Raw genomic sequence first — 27,805 nt, 5'->3', positions numbered from 1 at the left:
ATAAATCTTTAAAAAAAAAAATAAGAGGCAGAGAACAAACTTGGCCTTTGAGAGGGTGCCGTGAAGTGATGGCATTCGGGCCAACAGCAAGGCTGTGACAGCACTTTCCCAGCTCACACCCTCCTATCTTGCATCCCTTTGCCAACTTCCTTCTGCCCCAATTCTTGTCTTTTCGTGACCCCTCCCCCATCTTTGCTTTTATTTTCTTTTTAATTTCTTCCTACCAGTAACTTCCTTCTCCATGTTGATTCAGCTGTTGCTCCCTTTGTGGGGGAGGAAGGGGGTGGAGGAGTTGGCAGAGGCAGCTGCAGAGGCGGGTGCAAGCATGCTCCAGTGGGGGTGGGCGGAACAGAGCTGAAAACAGTGTCTGCCCTGGCAAGGGCTCCAGACACTTCTCTCACTGGATCTCCCACAAATCCATACCAACAGGCAGACAGTCACCCTGCCAGGGCAATGGACATCCTTACTGTAATCCAGGCCACATGGGTGCTGGAGCAGCCAGGCGAGCATAGAAAGTAAGGAAGATATTTGAGAGGTTGGGGCCATTTCTAGCCACCTACTGTCCTAGATGCTGGCCTATGTATCCTCATCCCCACTTACTACCCAACTACTGCCTTCATGTCAAGCAGAGGGCCTTTTCTCCTTAGTCTTCCTCTTTCTGGCTTCCTCCCTCCAACTCAACTGAAGGAAGCACACCCTGAGGAGGCTGGGGCAAGGGCCCAACCCTCATCAGAACAGAAAGATTAACCAACAGATTTGACTCTGTGGAAGGTCACACTGAGAACCTGTTGGAGGGCAGAAGCCTTGGCTCTGGATTCAAAGGAGATTGAGCCAGAAAAAGTTAAGCAATTATCAACTCTGGGGGAAAACCACAAGTTGTATAAGGAAGAAAATGTAATTATAGAATGTCCACTTGGCTCATTAGTGCACATTTACATTGTCAGAATAACAAAAGCACTGAGCCCAGATTAGAAATAAAACTGTTTGGGCGCCTGGGTGGCTCCGTCAGTTGAGCGTCTGCCTTCGGCTCAGGTCACGATCCCAGAGTCCTGGGATCGAGCCCCACGTCGGGCTCCCCGCTCTGCGGGGAGCCTGCTTCTCCTTCTCCCTCTGCTTGCCTCTCTGCCTACTTGTGCACATGCTCTCTCTCTCTCTCTCTCTGTCAAATAAATAAACAAATCTTAAAAAAAAAAGGAAATGAAACTGTTTGGGGGTCATCTGGGTGGTTCAGTCACTTGAGCATCTGACTCTTGATCTCAGCTCAGGTCTTGATCTCAGGGTCATGAGTTCAATCCTCATTTTGGGCTCCATGCTGAACATGGTACCTACTTAAAGAAAAATAATTTAAAAATGAAACTATTTTATAGTTCTACAGAGATGTGAGGAATGGGCGGGGGTGTGAGGAGCTAACATCTTCATTACCACAACAGGAAGGGCATAATGCCTTCCCAGTCCCCTGGGATCTAATTTCTCCTTTCACTATGAAGATCAGGCTGAACTATGGGGCTCCAGTAGGTCAGGGGAGTCACCTAACCCTAAGCCAGGTCCCAGGGTCATTTCTCTCCTTAAGGTACCTATTAAATTGCCATTTCCTGTTCAGTTTGTCATTTCTACCAATGCCAAATAGAGCCACTGTGGACATCTTTAGGGATGTGTGCCCACTGAAAGTCTGGGCTACCTTTGTCAAAGCAACTTTATACCTTCCAACCCTGGATTAAGGAACTCAGTTTCCATGATTGCCTTCTAAGCTCCTCTTGCCCCAGGGGCATGGTTTGGGGGCATGGATGCTGAGCTAAGAGAGGAGCTTGCACTTGGGGTCCAACAGAGAGGCCCACTGGTAGTAGTAGTAGCCTCTAGACACTCAATCCCTTCTCTTCCCTGGGCCCCAGTTTCCTTCACCCCCGCCCCCATTGTGAGGACAAATGAAGATATATGAAAGGGTCCTCCAAAGGGCCTGGCACACACAGCAGGTGCCCAATAAATGTAAAGTTACAAATCATAAAAAGATGATAGAGACAAGGTCCCAGGGATCATGGAGCTTTCAATAAAACTAAAGCAGACTTTTTTTTTGAGGGGAGTGTCTACACCTGGATTTATAGAGAAATTTCTTTTGGGGGCGCCTGGATAGCTCAGTTGGTTAAGCATCTGACTCTTGATTTTGGCTCAGGTCATGATCTCAGGGTCCTGAGATCGAGCCCTGTGTCGGGCTCTGTGGTCTCTGCAAGGTCTGCTTGAGATTCTCTTTCCCTCTCCTTCTGTCCCTCCCCACTCCTCCCTCCCTAAAAAAAAAAAAAAGAAAGAAAGAAATTTCTTCTTGTTGAATTTTCTGCTTCTACCTTTTAACTTTTGAACCTGGGAGAACAATTTACTTTTTCTGCATTTGTTTCTTTGCACATAATAGGTAGGAATGAAATTCTTCCCTGCCTTCCCTCCCAGAAGTGCAAATGAGAACCTGGCTTCCCTGCATGTTGACAGCGTGAAGGAAGGACACACAGGAAGGCATGGCCTCTGAGGCCTTCCTGGGTCGGTGGGGGTGGTACACTGCCCATGCCCAGAAGGTGTGTTTCAGGGCAGGTTGAGTTTTTGGAGGAATATGTGAGAGACGTTCTCATGCCTCTTCCCAACCAGGATCCCTGGGAATGTCTACACAAACACTTTGAACTTCCCTCCCCCACCAGGGATCCTGTGCTTTGGCCAAATCTAATTACTGCCTCATCCCTGAACTCATTGGTGTTGTCTTGCTTGGATGGCCAATTCTAAAGCCCCCCCAACCTGCCCATGCATTTCCCATCATAAAAGGTGCAACCCAAATGCTGTCTCCCCATGGGCCTCCCTGCTGCGTCTGTACTTGGTAAGGAGCCGTCCCTTCTTTTGGCCTCTGGGTGACACCTTATACCCCAATGTGTCAGGAGGTAGAGGTGAGGGACAAAGACCTGGGCTGCTCCCTCGCCTCGTGGCGGGGGTGACATGCACGCAGCCACTTCTGGCCTCGCTGGTCTGATCACTGGCCCAACATCCGTGGGTGTGAGGTTATGGGCCAACGGGGGACCCAGAACAGTGCCTGGCACAGGAAAGTGCATGACCCACAGGCAGCGCGTATTTTCGGCTTTGCTGGTCACAGGCCAGCTGCAGAAGCTGCAGAGCTCTGCTGCTCTGGCCGCAGGGGCCATCTGTGTGTAAATGTATGTAAACGTATGCAAACGCACGTAAATGTATGTAAATGAGCTGAGCTGTGCTCAAAACCAGGCAGAGCCCTGCTGTAGACCAGTGATTCTCTGGGGACAGAGGACGGTGGGTGGGAGGGGAGGAAGTATACCCAGGAACCTGGAAATCCCGGCCTAAGTGCTGGTCAGGGTGTGTGGGAGGAATGCAGATCCACTGGCCCACGCCCAGCCCACTGATCCAGAGCCTGATGGGGTGGGGCCTGAGCGGCTGGTCAACACACTCCAGGTGGGCTGACGGGCAGCAGGGGACGTAGCCCCAGAGCAGAGTCTTCACCCCAGGCCCCACTGGGCCTGCACCTAGAAGGCACTTGGCGCTGGGGAGGAAGGGGAGGACCTCAGAGCCCGGGACAGAACTGGAATCACCTGGAGCTGAAGTCGACCCTAGGGGCCTTTTCTCTCTCTTGGCCTCCTGCACCAGTTTCAAGACTCCTTCTCCCCTGCAGAGGAGAAAGAGGCATCTCATTTGGCTCCCCAGTCGTCCCCCCTCCACCCCAAGCCCCAGAGGTGGGTGTTCCTGTGCCTGTCCCACCTGGGTCCACATCACCCTTGCGGGCATCCAGCTGGGGCCAGGGGCCTCTTTTCCCAGTCTCCCATGAAGTGCTCCAGCTCTGCCCACCTGCTTCCCGTCCCCTGCCTTGGTTCTGGGCCCTAGTCCAGAGCTGGCCTCTCAGCCCAGAGGGATCTATCCAGAAAGATCTCACCCTCCTTCACCTGGGAAGCCCTTGCAGGCTGGGGGGCAGTCTTCTCTGTCTTCTTCTTCCTGGTTTCTCTCTCAAGGGAAAAGCAGCACCTTTCCAGCATGGGGCCCCATGGTCAGTCTTGCTTCTGGCCCGCAGAGGAATAGGGCAGGTGAGCAGTGGTGGGCCACGTGCCTGGGCCCTGGGAACCCTGGACTGCAGTCCCAGGCACCTGCTGGGCAGGTGGCTGCAAGGCCTTAGCCCAGTTCCTGAAAGGTGGGGGTGATGGGTCCACCTCTCAGGACGCTGAGATGAAAAACCTGAAGCTCTCAACAGAGCCTGGAAAGGTGGAGGTGGCAGGGGTCAGGGCCAAGTGCCCAGCCCACTAGGGCTGGTGAATAAGACACAGAGGAGGGGTAGGAGAGGAAAACCCCATTCTGATGGCAAAGCACCCAGGAGCTAGCTAAGCTGGGGTGAGGCTGAGGTTGAGCAGGGGGTTGGAACATTTGCCCTAATCTGGGTGTGACCCCGTCCACGCAGGGAATTGCCTGCTGAAGGTTACACGGGTAGGAGGGGGGCTGGTCTGAGATCCAGGGCTGTGTGCTGGGTGGGCGCCAGGGAGACCTAACCCTTCTCACACCTGAGCAACATGAAAATTCCAAGTTTTTAAAAAGGCTGCAAGACCCAGACAGAGGGGGGAAAAGATGCTGGGAGGAACTGGCTGTTCACTGCAGACACCTCTGAGCAAGGGGATCAAAAGGATTTTAGCTGTTTAAAGTAGTTTTCTGTATTTTCCAAATTGTTTATGATAGCCATGTATTAATTTTATAATCAGAAAAGGATGTTAACTATAAACTAAGTTAATCTGACAGTCAAATGTCAGAAGCGGCTCTCTAGCTAGCTCCGGGGAGGGAGGGCTGGAAGGAATGGCGAGAAACAAAGCTGGAAATTTGGGGCCTGGGGCTCTGGGACCGCCCCCAGAGGGCGACCTCGGGGCCCCACCCGGCACCCCCGCGGGGCAGAGCGCGCTGGCGAAATCTCGACTTCCCTGGGCCTCTTCCTCCCACCCCTTCCCTCGCCACTTCCTCCAATCGCCCCCGGCATCACGCAGTGAGTTGGACACATTATTTTTACCCAGAGAGTTTCCAAATTCGGGAACCGCACAGCCCCAAATAGTTTGCATCTGAGCTTCCTGTCGCATTCCTGGGCACGGACAGGCACGGACTGTCCACCCCGCGGTAGCTGGGCGCGCAGGCTGGGGACCCGTCGCGCTGTCCAGGAGCCACGAGGGAGGCATGCGTGCCCGATTCCCAGAAATTCGTCTGGTTATGGAGCTGTTCGGACGACAAACGGCCCTGCAGAAATTCAAACCGACCGTTTTTAACTCCAGAAGTCACTGAAGCAAAGCCGAAGTTCACGGGGCTGGAGGCGACCACGACCCCAGCTCGCTGCTGTCGGTCCAGCGTGCCGCGTCCCCCCATCCGCGGGGGGCCGGGGTCGCCTTGGTCGGGCGGTAGGACCGAGAGGCAGCTGCGCCCAGGTGCCAACGCGTCTACGGGGCGCTGCTGACCCCCATCCCCCTGCCGGCAGCCCCTCTCCAGCTGTGCCCTCTGGGTCGCGGTGAAGGTTCTGGGCGTGGCCTCGGCGCCCTCGCCCAGAAACCAGGCCAGGCAGAGGACGGCGGGACTTGGCGTCTGCCTTACTCTCCCAATTTGTAGCCAGTGGATCGAGCCCCCTGCACGCCGAGTGGGGCAGGTCTCAGCTGCTCGCCCTGCACCGTGGATCTCCTTCCCAGAGTCGCTTGGTCCAGCACGCAAGGGAGGGTCCGGAAGGTGGAGAGGGGGGAGGGAAAACGGCCTCCCATCCCTTGCCCTTGAGCACCTGGGCGGGGCAGGATGGGCTGGGGTCGCGCTGAGGATTCTTACCCTGCCAACCCCACACCGACCCTGAGGCGGGAACCAGGCCGCATTTGCTGCCTCCCTGTTCGGGGCCCCTGGAATCTACTGAGCGGGTTGCCTGCAGGCGCTCCTGGGGCTCTACCTGTCTCCTCAAGGACCCCGCAGTGGCACCCCCATTGCAGGGATGGGGAAATAGGGCCAGAAATTCCTACTGATGAGGGAACAGAAGGCTAGCTGAGGACAAAGCAGAAGCTGGTACCCTACCCCCCCCCCCATGTGGTATGTGTGACATTCCTCAGGCACTCCTGCCTGCCCTAAAGGAAAAACAAATGGTTAACTGATAGAGATCACAATCCTGCAGGACAGGAGTCTCCCTCGGTTTACAAGAGTCCTAGTGATTTACAAGGAAGAAGCTTTCTCATCAATAACCTAACTTCCAAGGGACCCATAACTCAGTTTCCTGAAGCCCTACCATCACCCTCCCCTCCATAAAATGAGGGGAGGCTGAGGCAGAAGGAAATATAAATAAAACTGAATTTCTTTTGAACCTGAAGCCCATTGACAAGGACGTGTGATAGGAAGAATGTAACATTCCTCCAGGAAACTCCCAACTGTCTTCATGTTAGTGCCTCATTAGAGGGGAAAACAACCTTGGCTTGACGATAACCAGGCCTCCAGTACCCTGAGAGTCTTTAGCATATGACAGTCCTTCTGGACACCCCCTTTGTCCTCACCTCAACTCCTGGGTATGTAACAGGCCACTCCTCAAGACCACAGGGTAGCAGCTCTTCCTGCCCACGGATTCTGTCCCCGTGCTTTAATAAGCCACCATTTTGCACCAAAGATGCCTCAAGAATTCTTTCTTGGTCGTGGGCTCCACACTCCACCCCAGGGAACCTCACCTATATTCCAAAACTGCATCACTGCCTGGCCCAAGTCAACCCCAAGCCTGGCCGGCCTCGTGCACGGGCCTTCCTTCTCAGAGCGAGGCCTGGGGGTACCCTGAGGCCCAGACTCAGGCCAGGAAGGGGTTGAAAGGCGCAGAGTGTGCAGGGAGAGGGGCGGAGGCGGGCTGGGAGGACACTTTCCCAGGGCCGAGGGAGGAGCGCTGGGGAGAATTTATCTGGAGCCCGGTTCGCCGGGCTGGGCGCTGCACCCGGGAAGCTGGTGCCCCCCGCCCCGTGACGACCCCAGGAAGTAAGTCCTGGCACTGAGCACTTGGCGAGTGCAGGGTTGGAGCAGCGGCCCAGGGTCAGGCAGGGTTGGGAGTCCCGATCCCAGGACTGTGACTGGGCGCGGACGGCGTCGGGGCTGCAAGGCGCTGCCCTCCGGGGAGCGGTCGCTGGCCGCTCCCATGCGCAGCTTGGTGGGGTCTGCGCAACAGGGCTCTTCACTAGGAAGTCCCTCACTGAGGGCCCCGGGGGACCGTGAAGAGCAGCGGGGGAGCCTGCACCTCCCGGAGGCCATCCTTCCGCGGCTGCGTGGGACCCCAGGCCTCGGCGCGCGGCGGTCTTGAGACGGCCTGTGCGCAGTCCGCGCGGCCGGAGACCGAAGGGGCTCCAGGCCCCGGGGAAGCGGATTCTCCCGCAGCCCCGCGGCCAGCCCAGCTCCGCCCGGAAACCCAGAAGCCCAGGGTGCGCCCACAGCGGGCCGCGAGCGCCCTCGGGCGACAAAACAGTGAATCAGAGAGAAAGCAAAGAATCCAGGTCCCGCAGGGAGGGGACGCACCGAGGCGTGGTTTAGCGTTGGGAAGGGCAGAGCGGATGGGGCGGAGCCTCCCGGGGAGAGCAGGGCCAGGGTCGCCTTTCCAGGCCTCTCCTCTAGGGACGTCGGGTGCTGTAAGCAGAGAGGGACTCCAGGAGGGCCAAGGGTAGAGCTAGAGGGCAGGGAGACCAGTGAGGAGGCCAAGGCAGGAGCCCCCGGGTGGGGGTGGAGATACGGGGCTCTTGGGTTGAATAGGACAGGGAGAGGGGGAGCCAGCGAAGATGACGCCTCGGTTTTTGGCTTGGGCAGCTGCATGGGTAACCGTGCCATTTTGGAAGGCAAATATGGTGCTGGGGCTGTGGGACAGATTGGGATCAGAACCAAGAGTTCTGTTTTGAGATTTTCACTGAATTTTCAGGTGGAGCTGGAGAGATCCAGCTGCAGATAGAAATGTCAGGATAGCAGGGTAGGACATGGAAAGCGTGGGTAGGACGAGGTCACCCAGGCGGACCATGGGACAGATGGAGAGAGGAGAGGCCCCGGGACTTTCGAAAACTCCTAGCTGATCCATTTTGTTGGACGTTGTTTTCCCTTTACTGAGAAAACTTGCACTGCACAGAAGAGGCAAAAAGCAGACCCTAAAACTGAAGCTGTGACAGGCCTCGAGCTGACCCGGTGCTAAGTACAACCAGTGCTGCTCACAGACTTGCAGGAGGTTCTAGCCAGAGGAAGCTGGTCTCTCCTTTTGACCAACCTGGTCTGGCAGATGCTGGTCGGACATCCACGTTGGCAGCTCTTAAAGCGTGGGGATGTCAAGCCTGAGAGGGTCTTCTGGGGTTTCTTCCAGGGACATTTCTCTGTGGCTTCAGCCTAGATCTGTTCTGTGAAGTCACCCCTGTATGTTCTGGCCTGATGTCTCTGAGCTGCCTTCTTCATCTACAAATGGCCTCATTCCCTGTTGGGACATTCTGGAACTGGATAGGTCAGCTCCTGCACAGCCCCGCCAAAGATACCCTGAACAGACCTGCTATCAACCCAAGTAGGATGTGTTGACTAGCCATAGTCTTGCCTTTTCTAGAATATCACATCCTCAGTAAAGCCTTAAATATGTAAGTGGACACAAATTCCAGCTGGTTATGTGGCCTTGAGTCAATCACAGATCCTGTCACCTTGGCCTTAAGCGGTTGATGTGGTCATCTGTCCGATCTCCCGCTGGGGAGCACCTCTGTGTCCCTCCTGAGAAGTGGCACCCAGCTCTGCCTGCAGCTGGCTCTTCCTCTCCAAAACTCATCTGTGTAGGTGGGCTTCCACCCGGCTCCTGGACGTGGTTGAGACGTGGGTGCTGGCACCCAGTGTGTGTGGGGGGACACAGTGTGGCTAGTGCCCTGGCTGAGTCTGGACTCCTGCGTGGCCCCAGCCACTGCCCGTTTCAGGCTGTACGTTGTTCTAGATCCGTCAGCTTTTTGTCCCCAGCAGCACAACGGGCTCCCTGAGGATGGGAATCACACCCACCCCCAGGTTGCTTTCCTGAACGCACCCGTCCGGACTGGATGCACAGAAAGCAAACCGCGGATGTCCCAAGAGCAGGGCTTCCAGACTGCGACCCTGCACCGCTTGAAGGCTGAAATTCGCGAGTTAACACCAGTTTCCAGGAATCGTTCAGAGGACTAAATGAACAGTGTAAATGTTCGACCAAAGTTAATGAAAGCAAACGGACTAGGTGGATCAAGGGCTGTTGGGGTTCCCCTTAGTGTCAGGGTGTCCCACTGCAGACGGGACTCCACTTCTCAGCACACGCAGGCCCGCACGCCCCAGTCCTCTGATTCCTGTTCTCCACCCCTCCCCAGGGGGCGTTTCTGAAAGGCACGAGGCCGTGTGGCTAACACACTGGTGTATTTCCAACATGCTTGGTCTCCGTGCAGGCTGTATCCATCCATCATTCCCCGGATCGCAGCACGGCCGCCTGGACCACAGCGATTACCACCACCTGCCGGGCCGACGGCGGCGGGGCGGGGCCAGGGCGGGGCCGCGCGTCCTAGCCCCGCCCCCGTCCGGGCGCCTGCGCGGCGGGCGCGGGAGGAGGGCGGATCCCAGCCGCCCCGCTCCTGTTTCCGCCCGGGCCGCCGGCGCGCAGGAGCAGCTTCCGGCCCGCCAGGCGGCGCGCCCGGGCGGCTTCCGGCGGGCGGCGGGGTTCGCGGGAGCATGGGGAAGGTGAGGGGCCTGCGGGCCCGCGTGCACCAGGCGGCGGTGAGGCCCGCGGGGCAGGCCGCGTCCGGCCCCGCGCCCCCGACCCGGGAGGCGGCCCCTACGCCTGCCGCGGCCCGCGGGGTCGGCGCGAAGGTGAGTGGCGGTGCGGTGGGCGCCCCTGGGCGTGGGGGCCGCGCGGGGTCCGGGAGGCGGGCGGCGGGGCTGCGGAGCGGAGAGAGGCCGGGGGTCCGCGGCCGCCGCTCCGTGTGTGTGTGCGCGTTCGTCCGGCTGTCCCTCCCTCCCGCGGGCCGCGCTCCCCGGCTGCTTTCGGGGTCGGTGGGGGTGCTCCCGGGATCCCGGGATCGGCGCCTCTCGCCGTTTCGCGGGGGGCCGACTTCCCCCGGCGCGGGCACAGCGCGTTTCAGCGCTGCGGGCGTGTACCTGTGCCCGTGGGCCGGGGGCCGGCGAGCGGACGCGGACCGGGCCGCGCGGGTCGGGGGGGAGCGCCCCGCTGCTGCTGGCGGAGCTGCTGTTCTAACGCGGGGTCTGGCACCGGGGCCCGGGCTCTCGCAGGAACTCTTGAAATGCCATTTGCGTGTCATAAAATTCGCTCATTTGAAGTGTACGATTCAGCGGGCATTTTTAAGTATATTCACCGAGGAGTGCAGTCGTCACCACACCTTTCAGAACATTTCCATCGCACTAAAGAGGAACCCTGGCCCCGAGGGGGTGGCCCCTCTTCCTGGCGCGTTAGTACCTCTGCCGCACAGAAGCTGGGGTGAGCGGGGAGACTGCTGTTCCCAGCCTTCCCTGCTCAACAGGTGGGGGCGCGGTGGGGGAAGGGAGCCCCATCGTCTGGCTCAGCTTGGACTAGAGCCCGTGGCACATGGTGGGGGATGGTGGGCGGATCGTTGGCCGCTGGGGCACAGGAGTAGAGCTCCCAAGGGAGTTTCTGTAAAGGGGGGGTTGGAGAACAGGGCAGAGCGCCTAAGCCATAGGTTCTTCGGGTTCTTTAGCTCCAGCTAAATGGTGCTGGGAGGTGGTGTGCCGCACCCTCTCCTGCCCATCTGACCAGGGCTCCCGTGCAGCCCTGGCTGTCCATCCCTGTGCTGACCGGGCCAGGTGGGAGTCCCACGAGGGTAAAATCCTGCTGATCTCAGGACTGCAGCCAAATTAGAAGGAAACAGCCCGCCGTGAACGAGCGTCGGCATCAGAGTTAGATGCTGTGAGGGCAGAAAGTTGAATTATCCGACGGAGATGTGGAATAAGAATGTCCAGAAGGTAGAAGAGAAGGAAGCAGAAGAAAACCTTGAGGAGAGTAGGCAGACTTGGAAGAGAAGAGCAGCAGACGGACCTCGTGGAGACGAAGATTACGGTTCCTGCGCTCTGACACGGAATATAGGCAGTCAAACAGACCACTGGTTTCTCGTCACATGACATTGCAGATCTCGAAAGACACTCGCAGCAGAATAGCGTCAATACCTGTTACAGTAAGTTCCAGAAATTTGAAGCACTGAGATGTAAAGCACTCCTGTGGACAGTGTCCGAGTGGCCATGTGAAAAGAAGTGAGGATTGGCTGTGTGCACACTGCCCTGGGCAACCTGGGTCTGTACGCTGCTCCTCCTCTCCTGTGGCTCCTCCTTGGCGGGAGGGCTCAGCTGGGGTGGACTTCCCTGCTTGGTCCTCCTAGCTGCCTCCCATCCAGCACTGTCCGTTGTGAATTTTCTGATGTCTCTTGCTGACTGACTTTTTCTCCAATTCTGTGAGCTCCTGAGGAGCGTGGGCTTCTTGTTCAGGTGCTCTGGGCTGCAGGCACTCAGGCTAGTTTCTGCGCACCGCAGTCCTGTCTTGGTCTGTGACCCCCCTGTGGGTCGATGCTGCGGTCCCTCCGCGGTTGGGCCTAGAATGAGCCAGGTGGGTCTGGGAGGTGGGCTCTGGCTCAGCGCAGTGTGATTGGCACTGTGACTGGGAGGGTTCTGGAGTCTCACTGTCGGAAGCAGGCCTGGGGAGACACTGCTGAGGCGGAACAGTGGTCATGAGACGGCAGAGTGCTGTGGGAAGAAGAAGATGGTGCAGGTTCGGGAGGAAATCTTATTCCTGTCCCAGTGTTTCTGGTTCATAATCACTACCTCTCCTGAGTCTGGTCTAAGATGGTCCCCACAACAGGAGCAAAGCCTGTTTGGTGGTTTGAGGCAGGTGGGAGGGAGTGCTGCCTTAGGTTCCTGGGGCCCTGGGCTGAGCTCTGGGGGGCGAGGGTTACCCCCCCCAGGCTCTCCGCGGAGGAGCTGGTCCGGCCTGGCTCATCCGGAGGGCCCGTCAGGGGCTCTCCCTGCTTCGTGACTGGCCTTGAGTTGTACTCTGCAGTAATGGAAAAATTTTATGTCTTCTTTCCTTTTTAGGAATGGGCTTTCATGAACACTGATGTTTTTGCTGGGACTAAGATAGACCCCAGCGCCTTGGTGCAGAAGCTGGACCCAGACACGAGGAGCGTTGCTTCTGTCAGGAGAGGTGAGAATGTGCGGCTAAGGTCCGGGGGTTTATAGCCCTGGCCCCAGGCCGGGTCTGACATACTCATGTGCGGGCCAGGGCAAGTTTCAGCTAACCTGTACGTGTTTCAAAGGTTTTTTTATCCAGTGGAAAAATTTTAAGGTGTACTAAAGTAGAAAGAATGGTGTCAAGGTACCCCGTGTATCCGTCACCCTCTTTCAACACACTGGATTATTTTGAAGCAAAGTGTTTTACTCATAAATTCTTTTAATACATATGTGCGGAGTTCTTAAAACAAAAATGTGCAATACCATTATCACGCCTAAATCATTTAGTAGTCCTTATCATCAAATAAGCGCACGGTGCTCACATCTTCGTGATCACCTGAAAATTTCTTTGTAGAAATCAGGGTGCACTTGAGGCCACCTGTTCCGTTGCAGCTCCTGCCCCACTTTTTCCTTCATGTCTTACGATGTGGGGCAGGTCATTTTCCCCAGTGTACTTCCCCCACTTGGGACTCTGCTGGTTGTTTCTCTGACGGGCTGCTGCCGGTCACCAGCACTCGCATGCAGTGGGCTCTGGCCTGGGCAGGGCACGCTGCCGCTGCCGTGCCCGCCGCCTGAGGGGAGGCCTCTGCTGCCCCGGGAGCCGCGCTCACAGGTGAGGGGTTGGGGCGATGGCGGCGTGTGGGCCTGTGCGGGGCCGGGCTGTCTGTGCCGGTCCGTAATCCTGCTCTGCTGAGACCTGCCCATCTTTTTACCTTGCTTGAATCCTGCTCTGCCTTTCAGGCTTGAAAGTTGTAAGTAGCAGCCTTCTCGTCGTCATGCTGCTGTAAGCACTGATCTCTGTGGCCCCACGATACTCTGTCCAGTTGACCTGTTCTGAACTGTTCTCTTGTTGGGTAATTATGTGGCTTCCAGGTTTTTCATATTGCTCCAGGTTGCATCTCCTGTTTGTAAGCCATCCTTAAGTGTTGTAAGTTGTAATTATTTCACAGCTGTGATTTGTATCAAGCCCTTTGCTTGGGGTTATGTTGTTTACACGGCACCTTGGGGTTTTTATTGTTTCATAGGGGGGATATGCCCATCCCAGTCTCCTTGCCCTTCTTAGTACATTGAAACCTGTAGGGGGATCCCACCCCCGGGATCTTGGCCAGGAGCCTGCTAAGTAAACCAACAAAAGACAGTCAAGAGAAAAACAATGTATCTTCCGGGAGAAACCTCAGTGAGAGGTAACTCCAAGGGGCTGTTGGAACCAAGGCTTCTCTGGAATCTAACATAGAAGGCTAGTTCTGTAGGCTTCCAGGGGCACAGACAAGGTAAATCTGGGGGGAACTTACCGGAGGAAAGTTCGTTGGCGCAGGTGCATCTAGGTGCTGATTTCCCGTCGTCTTCAAGGCCGGAAGATGTCACAGGACAGGGACCCAGGCAGACATTTTCAGAATTTTCTGCTTTTAGTCAGATAAGGGAAGCTCTGGGAGGGTTGCCTTCCGCATCTGTTGATCCCATTTGCCTCCAGCTCCGAGGAATCCTCATGGTGGCCAGAGTGGCATGTTTGGGGGTAGCGTGTTCTCGTCCCTCATGGACCCTCCTGCGACTGTTTCTGCGGATGCACACGGCAAAGCAGATTGCAGCTCGGGCTGTGTCCTGCCCTGGTGTGAGTCCCTGTGCTCCCGCAGGGACCCAGGGGCCGGGGCAGGGCTGTGCCTGGAGGCCACGGGCACTCAGGCTTCTTTGTTGACCAGCAGACGGTTTTCCGCTTCTCTCAGCCTTGGATGAGAGCTTTCTGTGTTGTACAGGTCAGCTCTGCTAGGGTTTTTAAGTTGCCGCGTAAGTTACTCCTTCAGAGAGCTGACAGAGGCTGTCTCTGACAGTGTCCCCCTTCTGCGTGCCACCCTGTGGCCTCTCCCCTACTCCTCCCGCCTCCCTGGTGGCTGTGGGGCTGTTTGCCTTCTGCCCGTGGGACGGGCTCTGGCGTACTGGTCTGGCCCTGGTCTGGCCCCCACAGGCTGAGCCCTCCGCAGGGCGGGCATCTGCAGGGTTGGCGGGCCGCCAGGCAGGAGATGGGACTGCTTGGCGCGTGCTCTCACCTTCTCGTGTGCTCCTCATGGTTGTCCTTCTGCGTGAGCATCCCGTCTGTGGCTAACAGCTGGAGCGGTGCGGCCCGAGGCAGCAGGGGTGCTCAGCCTGGAGCGACTGAGCCCATCCAAACCCGTTGCCACGGTGATGTGCGCCGGGCACTTGTCCCCTCCATCCAGGGGCATGGTGGAGGTACTAGTGTGTGGCTTTTGTTCCTGTGGCAGCTGACAAACAGCTCTCAGTAGTAGCCCTGTCCGTGGACGTGCACACAGATTCCCACTTATCTGAGAGGGTGAGCCCTGCAGGGGAGAGGTCAGCTGGGCTGTCCATGGGCGCCGGGGCCCCTAGTCCTGCGCCCGCCTTTGGCCTGCCTGTAGTGGGGCCTCTGTGAGGGGCTGGCTTCAGGTGAGGACCCAGGGCAAAGAGCGGGAGAAGCCGCCTGTGCTTCAGTGTCCCCGGATAGTCTGGAGGGAGTGGAGGGGACAGAGCCTTCGTGTGCAGTTATAGGACCTGTGTTGGACCACTGGTGATACAGTGTTGGGTCTGCTGGAGTTTGGAGCATCTGTTTAACTTCGGCTGTCAGGTGAGCATGACATCTGCTGGGTAGGTGTGCCATGTGGCCTGCCTGGGAGTTGTCTGGGACTCCTCTGGCTGTGGTGGCCAGGCAGCGCTCCCATGTCTGTGAGGGGCTGGCGTACTTTGTCCCCCTTCATGGATGGAGGTCAACTGGCGGTGTAGGGGTTGGACCCTCCCTTTGCTGAGCTCAGTGGGAGTGACAGCGGGGCCTCCCTCTGCCACTGTTTCCTGCAGAGCACGGTCACAGTCGCCTCTCCCCCCATGTCTCCCCTCCCCTCCCCTCTCCTCTCCTCCCCTCCCCGCCTCTCCTTCGCAGAGAGCCTCTGAGGCTGCGCGCCTCCTTTAGGGTGGTCCCCAGCCAGCACCAGCATCACTGGGACCCCACCCAGACCTGCTGAACCTTGTTGCCACCACCGTCCAGTGGTCTCTGATGCTGCCACATCAGGATACGGACCAGGAGTCTAGCGGGTCCTGTTTGGCAGCTACAGGAGTACAGAAGCCTCTCCCATCTTTTCTTGGATCCTCTTGAAGATCCTAGACCCCAGCCCGGACCTCTGGGTTCTTAGCTCTGCATGACCACGTCCTTCCTGACCTGATCGTGTCCTAGCAGCCACTGCGGTCCTGTGGGAGCCCCCGGAGTGGCAGCACCTTGGTGCATCAGCCGGTCTGCCAGCAGATCTGGGGCCTCACACTCGTGTCTCTGCTCAGTGGGCAGAACTCAGTTACCTCTTGCCTTCGAATTGAGTCTGAGGCATGTTTTGGTGAAGGTGGGTTAGTAGATGGCAAGTGTTGGACCCGGTGCTTGATTTTCGTCAGCACCCAGCTGGGGCTGCAGAAGCCGTGGCCCCTTCCCTGGTGGCTTGACGTGTCCAGACAGCTCAGGTGTTGGGGCTTCGGCCTTCCCCCGACACCATGCCTCCCTCTCGGCCAGCAGCTCTTCCGTCTTGGCCCGCATCATCTCCCGACGGGCCAGTGCCCTGGGTCCTACAGGAGATGTCGCACTTTGTGGCTTCCCAGGTTTGAGCGGGGGCTGGTGGCCTGGGGCAGGTCCTGTGCAAGGTGGCATCTGAGGACTCAGCTGCTGCTCAGTCACCCGCTGGGACATGAAGGCAAGGGTGCCTGTCGGCCTGGATTAGCGCGGACATGGCCGTCCCAGAGTCCTTGCCCTGGGCTGAGTCACAGACAGAACCGCTGCCTTCCTCTGGCCGCTGTACTGCGCCACACAGCGGGTACGGTTGGGGGGGGGGCCCTGGCCCGTTGTACGTCCCTGCCACGTGCACGCGTGTGGCTACCCTGCCCCAACACGCACACACGTGCTCCTCCCCGTGTCAACTCGTGCTCACGCCCAAGGGGCCTGTTTTACCTTGTGGGTGCTTTGCTGCTGGCATCTTCCCTGAGTCTGCACAGAGCCTTTGGGAATCCTGCTGGCCTGTGAGCCAAGTCTGCCTCCTTGGGCCCACCTTCTGATTCCAGTGCGTGCAGGCCGCTGGACTCTGTGCGGTGGGTTGTGGGGCTCCTGTGACGCTGTAGCTTCACCTCCCACCCTGGGGGCACGTGGCTGTGGTGTAGAGCCAAAGGTCGCCCCCAGTTCCCGCTGCAGACACCCCCCCCACCCCAGCAGCAGAACTCGGCTTTGCCGCGAAGGTCAGGGTCTGTGGGCTCAGGGACCTGCATGTGAAGTGGCTTTGAAGCTCCTCTGCATCGGTCTTGGGGGGCACACGGCCGGTCCAGGGTGAGTATGTGGCTTCTGCGTCCTTCCCCTGCAAGGGACACCGCTCTGCCAGTTCTGGGTGTCTAGTTCCGTACTCGTCCGTGCTGGAAAGTTGCAGATAACAAGCCCGGTCTGTTGTCACGTAAACATGCAGGGCGTTGGGCCGGTACTCAGTCCTGTGGCCTGGGCTGCGCAGTGCTGGACGCCGGACTCAAGCCCAGAGAAGCAGGCACGTGAGGGCAGGCCTGGAAGAGGACAGGCCTGGTTAGGGAGGGAGTCCCTAGGGATGACCAAAGAGCACGGTCAACACACTGGATGGCCAGCACGCTGGGCGGTGTGGAGGCTGCCAGGAGGTGCTCTGGGGGCTGATGAGGCTGTGGCCGAGAGGGTAGGGAGGTGGCGGTGGTGAGCGGCCCAGGCCAGCCTCCAGGCCGCAGGGACTCCGGAAGCAGAGCGTGGGGGCCTGCCCTCCTCGGCCCGGCTCCAGGGCTGGACTGTGACCTTTGCCTTCAGTCTGGAGCAGCTGCAGGTGCGCAGTGTGTTCAGCAGAGGGCGGCAAAGCTGCGTCTCCCGGGAGGCCAAGCCTGGCTTTGGAGAGGCCGGCCCTGCCTTAGGGAGAGGAGCTCGGCAGCACAGATTCCGAGGGCTTTCTGGCGGTTGTCTTCAGGGATTTTGTAAAGCTCCCCCTTCAGAGACATTTCACAGCTTTTCCTCCAGCTGTGAGGTAGGGGTGAGACACAACGCACCCAGAAGGTTTTCAGCACTTATCTGCAAGCCACCCCGAGTGTGAAATGAGCAAGGAGAGGGGATTACTGCTCTCTGGGCCAGGCCAGGGGCCTTGCCGGTAGCTGCCTGGGACTGCGTTGGCTGAGGGGGTGTTTGAGGCCCCCGTGGCCTTCTGGCCCTCTTGAAGGCTGTTGCAGGGAACTCCCGGAGGTCTGCAGTGGCTGGTGGTGTTTATCAGGCTGGGGAGCCAGAGAGCCTTCCTGCCTCCTCGCTGCGGTGCCTGGCGCCCGCCCGCTGGAGGTGACCGCGTCTCCTGTGACTGCAGCCTCTGCTGCTGCCTGGGCATTTTTTTGGTTCCTTGCTGAGGGGTAGGCCGTGGGCAGGAGCGCCTCCGCCCAGCCCCAGGGAGGGGCACCCAGTGCCTCCAGAGGCAGCCTGGCTCGCAGGGCCCGAAGGTCTGTGCTCCTGACCAGGCGGAGGGTTGGAAGGCGGGGGCTTCTGCTCTGGGCCTGCTGGCAGCCGTGGGGCCGCTGACCTGGAATGCTGATGGCGTCTGGCCCTGCGGTTGCGCGGTGCCAGGGCAGGAAGGGGCCCACTGCCTGGCTGCTTGCGCCTTGGTCTGCCTCCAGCCGGTTCTTTTTAACAACAGGAAGCAGGGAAGGGCAAGGTCAAGGAGGCAGCCTGGAACAGCCCTGCTTGGATGGTTTGGAGAGGGTGTGGGCGTGAGGCTGTGGGGTATGGGGCCTGCATCCCGCTCCCTCTGTCATCAGGGCTTTGGGAGGAGGAATGTGGGAGTACTTGGTCCCATGCTTGAATTCCCCTTCCTCCGCACTTTGGAACAAGCCATGGCCACTTCATTTCCAGGACCTTTTTCCAGCCTCTAGACGGCTCTTTGTGGGAGGTGAAGCATGGGAGGACCTGGCTGATGCCCACGGGCGCTGCAGCCTGGCCGCGGGAGGACTTGGCGTATGCAGTCTGTACTGAGAGGGATGAGGTGTGGAGCGGGAGCACCCCGGAGTGGCCGCAGCTTGCCGTCTGCCCACTGAGCTCTTATGCTGGGGGCCTGCCTGTGGTAGGCTGACCAGCCAGAGCCTCTGTGCCCATCCCAGCAGCCCTGAGTGCGGTGTGGGGGCTGAAATCCATGCTGGAGGAGGCCTGGTGGCTTTAGGAGGTGTCTTTGCTGGGCCAGAGAGGGTAGGGTGTGGTGTGGTGAATGTCTGCTGAACACCCACGCCTGCAGGCCTGGGCTCAGGGTGTGCAGCAGGCAGGGCCCGGCCAGCCCCTCGGTGTACCCTGCAGGTGGCTGGGGCAGCCCTCCGGCCGGGACCTCCCTGCCCAGTTCCAGGCCCCCCCCCCTCGGGTGTCCCTCTCTGAGAGCCCCAGCCCAAGCCCTGTCCCTGCGCTGTTGCCCAGCCCTGGTGACGCAGATGCCAGCGGGGCTGCACAGCCCATGTGGGGGGTGGGGGAGAGATGGGACACGCCCAGCACAGCGGGGCTCCCAGAATCAGTGTGAGCCATAGCAAGGTGTAGGCCCCATGCTCACCGGGTCCAGGGCCTCCGCAGTGGTCACAGCCCCTTTGAGCAGGGGGCCCCTCCTTCCTCCCATCAGTGGTCCCTGGCTTGGCTCAGGGTAGACGTGGGAGTCCGTGTCTACCTGTGTCCACCCTCAGGAGAATGAAGGGGACCATCGGGGTGAGCCAGGCAGCCACCCCGCAGGACTGAGGTCCAAGATCCCGCCTGGCAGTGGGAAAGAGGACCAGAATTGGGACTGGGAGGACCGTACCCCACTCTGTAGCCAGGCCGCTGGGGTGCCACACTGCAGGGCCTCGGTGTGCCTGTTGGCTGAGGCCCCAGGTCTAGGTCTGGATCAGGCTCAAACCCTGGGGGTGCTCATGTTTGTGCTGCTAGATAGCTCTGGGCATCCGCCCCACCCCGACCTGTGCCCGAGCCGCCTCCTGCCGCAGTGGGCATTGGCTGGTGCGAGGATGTGCCTGTAGTCGGATGTTCTGTTCACTTCCTTGGGGACCTGGGAGGGCGAGCTCTTCTGCTCAGGAAGCAGTGAGATGCTGTCCTTTTAGCCTGGCGCGCTCGTGAGTGACATGCCATGGAGACGCTGGAGTGGGGCGGGCGGGCGGGCCGGGCTCCCATGCCGGGCTCTGCTGTCTGTCTTCCTCTCGTCAGCCATCTGTAGTGCTGCTGCGTTTGTCCCAGGCCCTGCGTGCTTCAGTGACCCCCTCAGCTGTGCTGGCGGGCAGTCGGGAGCCAGCCTGCTGGGTCATGTGCTGCCCACCGTTTTCTTGCTGGCGGCCTGAGGCTTTCTGTGATTGGCTCCCTCATCTGCAAGAAGGGCTGCTGGGGGGCTCTGTGAGGTCATCCTTGCAGAGCTCTGATGGCAGAGCGTGGCCCAAGCAGGTGACAGGGAGGCTCATGGCGACCTCCTCCTCTGTCCTGGAGCCTGTGACGGCGGCCCCCTTTCTGGCAGCATGGCAGGCGGAGTGTTCCCTGCGATTGAAGTAGCTTGTTGGATGTGACTGTCTTAGGAATGGTTGACACATGCATGGGGGAGAACATGCAGCCATTCGGGGGGCCAGCGTCTCGCTGCAGCGGACCTTTCCATGCACAGGAGGTGGGGGGCGTGGAGAGCTGGCGGGGGGAGAAAGATCTGGGCTCCCTCTGGAATCTGGGGGGAGCAGGAGGGGCCAGGCTGTGGAAGAAGCCCCTTCGCTCTGTGCTGTTCCAGGTCTTGGCTCCGTGAAGCTGAGCTGACGCATGAGTGGGTGCCCCAAGTCCTCAACCCTGAACGACCAGGCTCAGCCCTGGCGGAGGCTCGGAAGTCAGGGACTGGCCTCCCTCTAAAACCGCTTTTGTGAAAGGTAACACTTGATAATTGGAAAAGCATGTGCGCAGTAGAGAAAAAACAAAGCCTCCTTCTCTACCCAGAGACTGCAGTCCCTGTGTCCCTGTGTGGGATTTTGCATTTGTGACCCGGCTGTGCCCACAGACTGACCTGGTCAGAGCGGATGCCACCTGCCCCGTTCCTGGAAGCGGCCGGCGGGCTCCTTGGCCCAGCGCGGCTTGCTGCCCTTCGTGCAGACGGGCCCCCCTCCCGTGGCCGGCTGGGTGGAGCCGCTGGCCCTGCCTGGGGGAATGTCCCTCTGGGCAGAGCCCTGGCTGCCTCCTGCAAGGCTCGCGGAGTGCCTCTGTCTGCTTCTGCACACCTGAGCGGCAGGCCTCCCTGGGCACGCAGAGAGGTGGCGGGCCGGTGTGGAGGGACGGTGCGCCGCCTCAGCTCCCGGAGCTCCTCCGTCAGCGGAGTTGGGTCTGGTCGCGGGCAGGTCCTTAGGTGCTCCTCTGTCACCAGATACCACCTGAGAGCCTTCTCCCCTCTCCCGCCACTCCAGAACCTTCCTTCCAAGGGGGGACGCTGTCTTTACAGCGCCATCCACCAGCAGCGGCCTCTGGACCCGAGGGGGCAGGTGGGGTTAAATGGCCGTTTGGGGGTCATTCCCTTTGTGAGGGGTGCTGCTCCTTGGGCACGACTGTGTCACATGCTGGAGAAGACGGGGTGGGGAGGTGCTGTCTGGGCACGCGGCTTGCTATTTCTAAACCCGGCGCTCTGGACTTGGCGGCAAGCAGCTATTTCAGGTTCTCGGCGCGTTTCTGCTGCTTGTGGAGCCTGGCAGCTGCACCCCGCCGAGGCCGTCTGCTGTCACTCATGTCCCCGGTGGCTGAGGGGGGCCGGAGGCCTGTGTGCGGTCTCTGCTCATGCAGGCCGTCCGGCCCTCTCGGCGCTTGGTGCCCGCGGGTCTGGCAGCCGTCCCCCTTTGGGCACCTGCACGCTGGTGGGTTTTCCAAAGCCCACCTCAAGATGCTCAGGCAGAATCTGTGAGGTAGGGGCCCTCCTGGCCTCTTGTGGACGAAGGGTCCTCACATCCCTACCGCTCAGAGGGAGGCACTGTCCAGTGAAGGTGCTGTGACCGCTGAACCTGAGCATCACCTGCGCTTTCCTGTCTGCCTGTGACTTTCCCCTCCCTCTGCCGGCTTGCTGCTCACCACGGTCAGGGAGGGGGTGTGTGGCCTGTCCGGCAAGGAGCCTTGAGCAGGGCCTAGCCTTACCCCCTGTGGGCTCATCCTGGGCACTCCGTAGATTGTGGAGAGGAGGTGAGGAGGGGACACCCCCAGAGCATGTTGAGTACATGCTGCTTGGGGGACCCTCGGGGCACCTCGCCCAGTGTCCCCCTTCTCCCTGGCAGATGTAGAGGCCCCTGGAGGGGGGAGGCTGAGCTTGGCTTGAGCGTCTCCGGGTGGAGGCGCCGCCTGCAGGCTTCCTTCCCTGAGAGAAAGGAGCCTGTAAGGATGAGCTCTTTGCCTCCATCCTTGGAGTGCAGCTGTGCTGCTCGCCGTCCCTCTGGCGCCTTGTTACCTAGAGGGTTCCCCCACCTGGTCTGTCCTGGCAGTGGCCTGCAGAAGGCGATGGAGATGGGCCAGGTTGGCGGGGGTGGGATGAGGAGTTACAGAAGGAGCAGGCAGGGGTTACTCGTGTCGTGCTGGGGACGGGGGCCCAGGCGCCGGCAGGCCAGTCTGTCCCGAGGGGAGCACCGCAGGTTGGCCCGAGCCCCCCACGAGCCCCTCCCCTCTGCCCATGGGTGCTGCTCCTCGTTCCCTCCCATCAGTCTGTTGGGCCTGTAGGGCCACCTCTGAGAGAGGAGCAGCTCTGCGGCTGCAGAACCAGATCCACCGGTGGCCCTGTCAGCCTTCCGCTCCGAAAGCTGCACCAACGGCCACATCACCATGCGTCTTTATGTTAGAAGTTGGTCCCAAGGGTTTTGAGTCTGTCCTTTTGACATATGCAACAGTTTGGGGCATCTGGGAGTTCATCATGGGAGAGGTTTTCATCAACAAAAAGGGTGCTTTAGCAGTAGAACTCGGTGGGTGTTTTTGAGAATATGTTGATGTGGCTTCTTTGGTTAATAATCTTGTTATTTTTCTTCCCAGACACGGTCTCTGATTAGGGAAGTTTGTCCCTGTTTTTTTTATATCTTTGCTTTTATAAAAATTTCTAAATGGCTGTCTGCAGGGTGCAGCATAAATAATTAAATGGAAAAATGAAGGGAACAAAATCTAGCTGCACCGTCTGTAGGCGACCACCTGTCTCAGGCTTGCCGAGGTAGGGGGCTCGGGCCCTCCTTGTTCTAGCTGCATCTCCGGCCATCGGGCCTGTCCTCTCCGTCCTGGAGAGCCCACAGTGCTCGCCCCCCCGTGGCACACCACTGCCCTCTCGTTAGCGTGGCGTACACGAGCGTGGAGTACACGAGCGTGGAGACTCTGTGCAGGGACTCTGGTGCGGCTGTCCCCCCTGCAGCCTTCTCCGTTTCCACAGTCTGCATACCTGGCTGGTGCTGGCCCCGTGCTTCCGTGAGTGCTGGGCATGGTTGCCCGTCAGCACAGGGTGACCTCGCTCCTCTGCAAGGCTGTTGGGGTTTGTCGTATGATGGGACCTACGCTGCAGGGCATGTTGTGTCCGCCCATCTTTGTGGATGCTAGTAAACACCTCTGTACACAGAAATGTAGAGGTGGAATTGCTGAGTCAGATGTGCAGACATTTAAAAAATCCATAGATGGTTTTGGGAGCCAGATGGCCCCTTTGGCCCTGGGTTTGCATCACAAGTCCCCACCTGTGGCCCAGGGTATTAGTACATGCCTCTGACTGGGGACCGAACACGAGAAGCCCATAAAACAACGACGAAAGTCAGTAGCCTTCTCAAGATGCTGCCCTGTGGGAGCCCTTGCTCTGCGTGTGAGAGTCCGCCTCTGCCTCTGGTCTGAGCCGGCTGGTGCTTCCTAGGTCTCTGCTGATGTCGGGGGCGGCCAGTGTGGGCCGGTTCGTAAGATGTGCCCTTTAGAAGTTCCATTAGCCATGTTTCTCTGAAGGCAGTCCGTTTTTGCGCCTTTCTTATTCCTTTATGCTGTTTGCCTTTCCTATTGATTCAGAAGCGCTTTTTTGTTGCCTGCAGGCGTCCCCATCAGTGATGCCTTTTGAGTTTGTTCACGTAACTTTTTTACTACAGTTCTCGTACATAGTCAAATTGCTGTTTTCTTTCTATTTTGCGACTCATTTGTGTTTTTTGTAGTACTTTTACGGTTTTGTTTACATATTTTATGCATTGGGACCTTACTTTGATGCACAGAGGGACGGGAAGGACTCCCGCTTTATTCCTGCAAATCTCTGTCTTTGGTAGCATTTACTGAGAAGCTGAGGTGTGAGCGTCAGTGTCCCGGGATGCCTTTGTGCGAGGCTTTAGTCACGTCAGCCTGCTCCTGAAGCCGCTCTGAAACCTGAGGCTACCTCCTCCTGTTACTTGTGCTTGGTTTTTGCACATCTTTGTTGATGAAAGGAGAGCAGGTTCTTGGTGTCATTTATGGGAAAGCTAATTGCGTATTAATTCTTCCAGTTCCGTTAGGATGTACGTCCTGTGATGAGGCATCACTCATGTCCTGTCCTTTGCACGTCCTGCCCAGGCTGTAGACCGCATGGGAGGCGGGCCGCTGGGGCGCCAGCGCGGGGCCCTGGACCTCTCATTGTGCACCGGCATTCCGCTTACACGGCTGGGAAGACTGTTGAGTCTCTACCGCCGAAGACCCAGAGCTTGCTGTCTTGCCGCAGGAAGCTGCATCTTAGCGTCAGCTTTTCTGGTTGGAGCAGCCTATACCTGAGCTTGTGCCCATCCGTCCTCCCTGGGATGCCCAGAGCCCGTTGGCCTGCGGCTGAGGTCACTGCCCCGGGGCTGCGGAGGTGCCCCAGGCCGGCTGGAGGGTGGGGCTCGGAAGTGGGTGGGTTGGTGGGGTGCAGGCACGGCGAGGGTGGGAGGCCACGCGGCCTCCTGTGCTCAGCATGGTCACTGGGTTGACTGTTCTTAGGTTCTGGAGAATTTTTCTGATCCTGAAGGTGAGAATACGCTGCTCGCTGGGTCACGTGGACACCTCGGGTTGGCGTTCCTGGCACCTGCCCTGAGTTCTGGCTGGGCACTCGGGTTGGGATGACGCACCCCGGGGTGCGCAGTTGCTGTCACTTTGCCACTTGTCGGAAATGCTGCTGGACACCTCTCGTTCCGCTCCCCCAGGCGGCAGGGCTGTGGTGTCGACTCGGGGGGTCCTGGAGGTGAGGGCACACCCAGGACAGTGGCCCTGGGAGGGGCTAGGACCCAGGTTTGCATGCGGCACTCTTGAGCCTCCTGCCTGGGACCAGAGAGGCCAGCGTCATGGCGCCCGGCCCCAGTTTTCCGAGGCTGGCGTTTCTGCTGTCGTGGGTCACGTGGAGCTTGCTGCCCGGAGGCGGCGACTGGAGATTGGGTGTACTTCTTTGCTGTACATGCGAGAACTGGGACAGCCCGCGCTGACACCGCACGGGGGTCTGTCGGCCTCGGTGCGGGCGGTGCCGCTTGCGCTGAACTGCCTGGCTCTGGGTAGGTTCTGCTCTGGGCCTCCGTGCCTCCTTTGTGGTGTGGCACAGCCACGTGCGGGGCGTCAGGAGGAACAGGGCCTGTGGGACCAGCGGCCACAGGAGGGAAGCCCACAAGGTGGGGTGGGAGTAACTGAGAGCCAGAGCAGGATTTGGGGGGGCGCTCCTGGGTAGGATGTGAGTTGGTGCCGCCTGGTTGCTGGCCCCTGTGGCAGAGCCCCGTCGGCCGTGGTGGAGAAACCGCAGTCGGGCAGTGCTGCTGGGATTCCCGTCCACCTGGGAAGGTGTCCTCACTCGGGGTCCTGAGGGTGGCCTGCCCAGGGCTGAGGCTTGGTGCTACGGCTGGCCAGGCCACCTCCGTGCGCCCCCGAGCATCTCCTGACCCATCTCAGGCCGTGCTCCTGGCGCCAATGCTGCGGGCGGGGCCCCCTTCACAGGAGTTGGCTCAGGACAGCCCGGGCACTCTGGTGAGCAGACACGGGCGCAGCAAGGGGCCTGGGGGCGGAGGTCACGAGAGCGGGCGTCGGACGTGCGTTGTAGAGTGGAGTGGGGGCTCGGAGCGGGTGCAGCTGGAGGTGCTCGAGGGCTCTTGACCGCCTCCCCTCTCCTGCGCGTGCGTGCAAATCTCCCATAAGAAGGCTGCCGTGGAGCCTTCCCCCTGCCGGGATCTGTGCTTCTCTTTCTTCCGAGGCTGCCTCCGCTCTGGGTCTGACGCTGTCCGGGGACAGCGAGGTGCGCCTGGGCAGCTGTCTTGCCTCGCTCAGCCTCAGGCTCTGGCTGCCCAGACCATCCCGGCACTCCCAGAGACCACCTTCTCTGAAGCCTGTGTTTACATGGCTTGTCTGTAGGGCCTGTCTACCTGGCCCACTGGCCACCACGCCCCTCTTGCCCTCTTGTCTGTCTCATTCGAGGCTGTAGCCTCAGTGCAGAGTGAGGGCTTTGCCTGGTCCTTGGGGGTTTGGGCTTTTGGAACCCTCCAGATGTGCTGGGGACCCCCGTCAGGGACACTGAGGTGAGCAGGGCTTATGGTGCCCGGGGTGGGCCGCGTGTTTGCCGCCTGCGGCCTGTGGGGCCCACACTTCCAGGCAGCTTCTGGGGGACCTCACTCTCCGGGTGCTCGTCTGTCTCACAGGGACGGCATGTTTGGTTCCTGTTTCCCCGGTGCCGTGGGGACAGGCTACTGGGCAGAAGCCCCCAGGGGTGGGGTCTCCCTGAACTTTGTGAGCCGCCTTGACGTCCTCCTGTCGGATGCTTCCCTGGGAGGGCACCCTCCTGCATTCACCTGCTGGACATGTGGGTCAGCTGTGTTCTTGTCACTGGCCTCCATTGCCCAGACTGTCACCTCAGTCAGATGCCCCCTGACCCCATAGTGGGCACTGTCATCACCCAGCTGTGGCTTGACATGGCACCAGGACACGTGGACATTCACCCCCACCCCAACCCCCAGAGGCCTCTGGCGCCTGCACGAGGCTGCAGAGATGCCCTCCCCGCCTGTATCAGGCCGGCACCTGGCGGCCGGATAGCATGGTGGGTGTGGTGCCAGGCGCAGGGGGGCGGGAGCTGGAGCAGCTGGAGGAGCAGGGTTACCCTGGGGGCCCGCACCCTGCAGCCCCTTCTGTCCACCCTCTCACACCCGCCCCCGTTCTGAGCAGCTGAGGGTGACTGGAAAGACACAAGGTCTCCGCTCTCTGGGCGGGTGGGGGGGGCAGTGAGAGGTCAGGGCCGCGAGGAGGAGAGTAGGTCAGCTCTAGCGCATCTGGAAGTTTCAACGCAAGGCCACAGCGTGCAGGGTCTTACTTTTGGATAAGGGATTAATCCTCTTGGGAGTCCCGGATTACAGGGTTTTATGCACGTTCCTGAGCTGAAGAGTTTAACAGGCACACCCCCTTTCTCTTGATGGAACTTGTTTCCGCTCTGTTGTGTAGACATCATGGATCTCCCGTAGGAGCTGGGAAAATCGGCGTGAAGTAAAGACACATCGGGAGATGCGAGTGTCTCGTAGCCTGTGCTCCGGGTGGGCTATGCCCTGGGCTTAGGCCACTTGATCTCTGGGGAAACCGGTTAAGGCCAAGGAATTGGAGCCAGCCTGGAGACTGCTCTGTTTGTAGAGCAAACTGGAGGCAGAGACACTGTCCGCAGCGTCCAGCGTCTCCTGGCCCAGCGCCCTCCCAGCCTGTGTTCCCACATGCCACAGCCCTGACGTGGGGCAGATAGCAGTCGGTCCACTCCGTCTTTGTGCTCCCCGAGCCTGGCAGCGACGCGATGCTCCCTGCCCCCAGGTCGGGTCGGGCTCCCGTGCACAGAGCCCAGGGGACACCTGCATGTTTCACCCATGGTAGCTCCCCGGCTGGAAGAACTCCGAAGGGGTGACGACGATCTCTCAGGGTTTGTATCGTAAATTTATAGATCATGCCCAAAGTTACCCTGCTCTCTGTCCCACGTGTTTACCCTCGAATGCAGAGGCTCTGAGAGGCTCAGTGACTTGTGAGGGGTCCCTCCTTTTGTGGTTGTCCCACTGCCCAGGGTGTAGTTCAGGCCCCGTGCCAGCGTCCTGCCCTTGGAGAAGGAAGGGCCTGGAGAAGGGGAGGCCCAGTGCTATCTGATGCACCAGCAGGCCCTGCCTGAGCGTCCTCGGGGCTGTAGATGGCTTCTGCTGACACGGGCTGACCGGCTTTGTCCAGCTGGGAGTCAGCATCTGGTCAGTGACGTCAGGCTTAGTCCTCCCACTCTGTGTGCCTCCTGGGGGCAGGGGCTCCTCTGTCTCGCTCCCATCCCGTCCGCCCGCTGAGGAGAGAAGCCCCGTGTCCTGCGGCCAGGGCCGTGTGTGATTTTTGTGCCTACGTGGTTCAGGCTCTACTTCAAGTCTCGTGTCTCCGTTTCCCCTCCAGCAGTGTGGTCCCAAGGCAGCTCCTTTCCGGTCCCGGTCCCTAGCAGTTCCCATGACTTGGGGGGGTTACGGCCCCCTCTGTTGGGCTAGTTCGTAGGGTCACTGACAGAAAGGTGCCTAGTGCTCCTAAAGGTTAGCAGGTTTCTTCAGGTCGTTCGTGAATGAGTGTTAACGGGTGCCCTTTCCTTGG

At 59.4% G+C, this 27,805-nt stretch overlaps 1 protein-coding gene across 4 annotated transcripts in view; it reads left to right on the top strand.

Moving 5' to 3' along the window:
- The first annotated feature begins 9,658 nt into the window (after positions 1-9,658).
- SLX9 (SLX9 ribosome biogenesis factor) overlaps positions 9,659-27,805 on the top strand; it is a 34,055-nt gene continuing 15,908 nt past the window's right edge. For 2 of the 4 annotated variants that reach the window (XM_021679138.1, XM_021679137.1), the window contains exons 1-2: positions 9,659-9,843; positions 12,091-12,199. In XM_021679138.1, the coding sequence (XP_021534813.1) occupies positions 9,706-9,843; positions 12,091-12,199 (247 nt within the window). In that variant the 5' untranslated portion in view covers positions 9,659-9,705. Of the gene's footprint in view, positions 9,844-12,090; positions 12,208-27,805 lie in introns of all 4 variants that reach the window. The other 2 variants (XM_044913277.1, XM_044913270.1) reach the window with 1 other exon arrangement.

Source organism: Neomonachus schauinslandi, chromosome 1 (genome assembly GCF_002201575.2).
Source record: "Neomonachus schauinslandi chromosome 1, ASM220157v2, whole genome shotgun sequence".
Classification (NCBI taxonomy): Eukaryota; Metazoa; Chordata; class Mammalia; order Carnivora; family Phocidae; genus Neomonachus; species Neomonachus schauinslandi.
The sequence above is the reverse complement of the archived record's forward strand: the minus strand, read 5'-3'. Positions and strand labels throughout refer to the sequence as shown.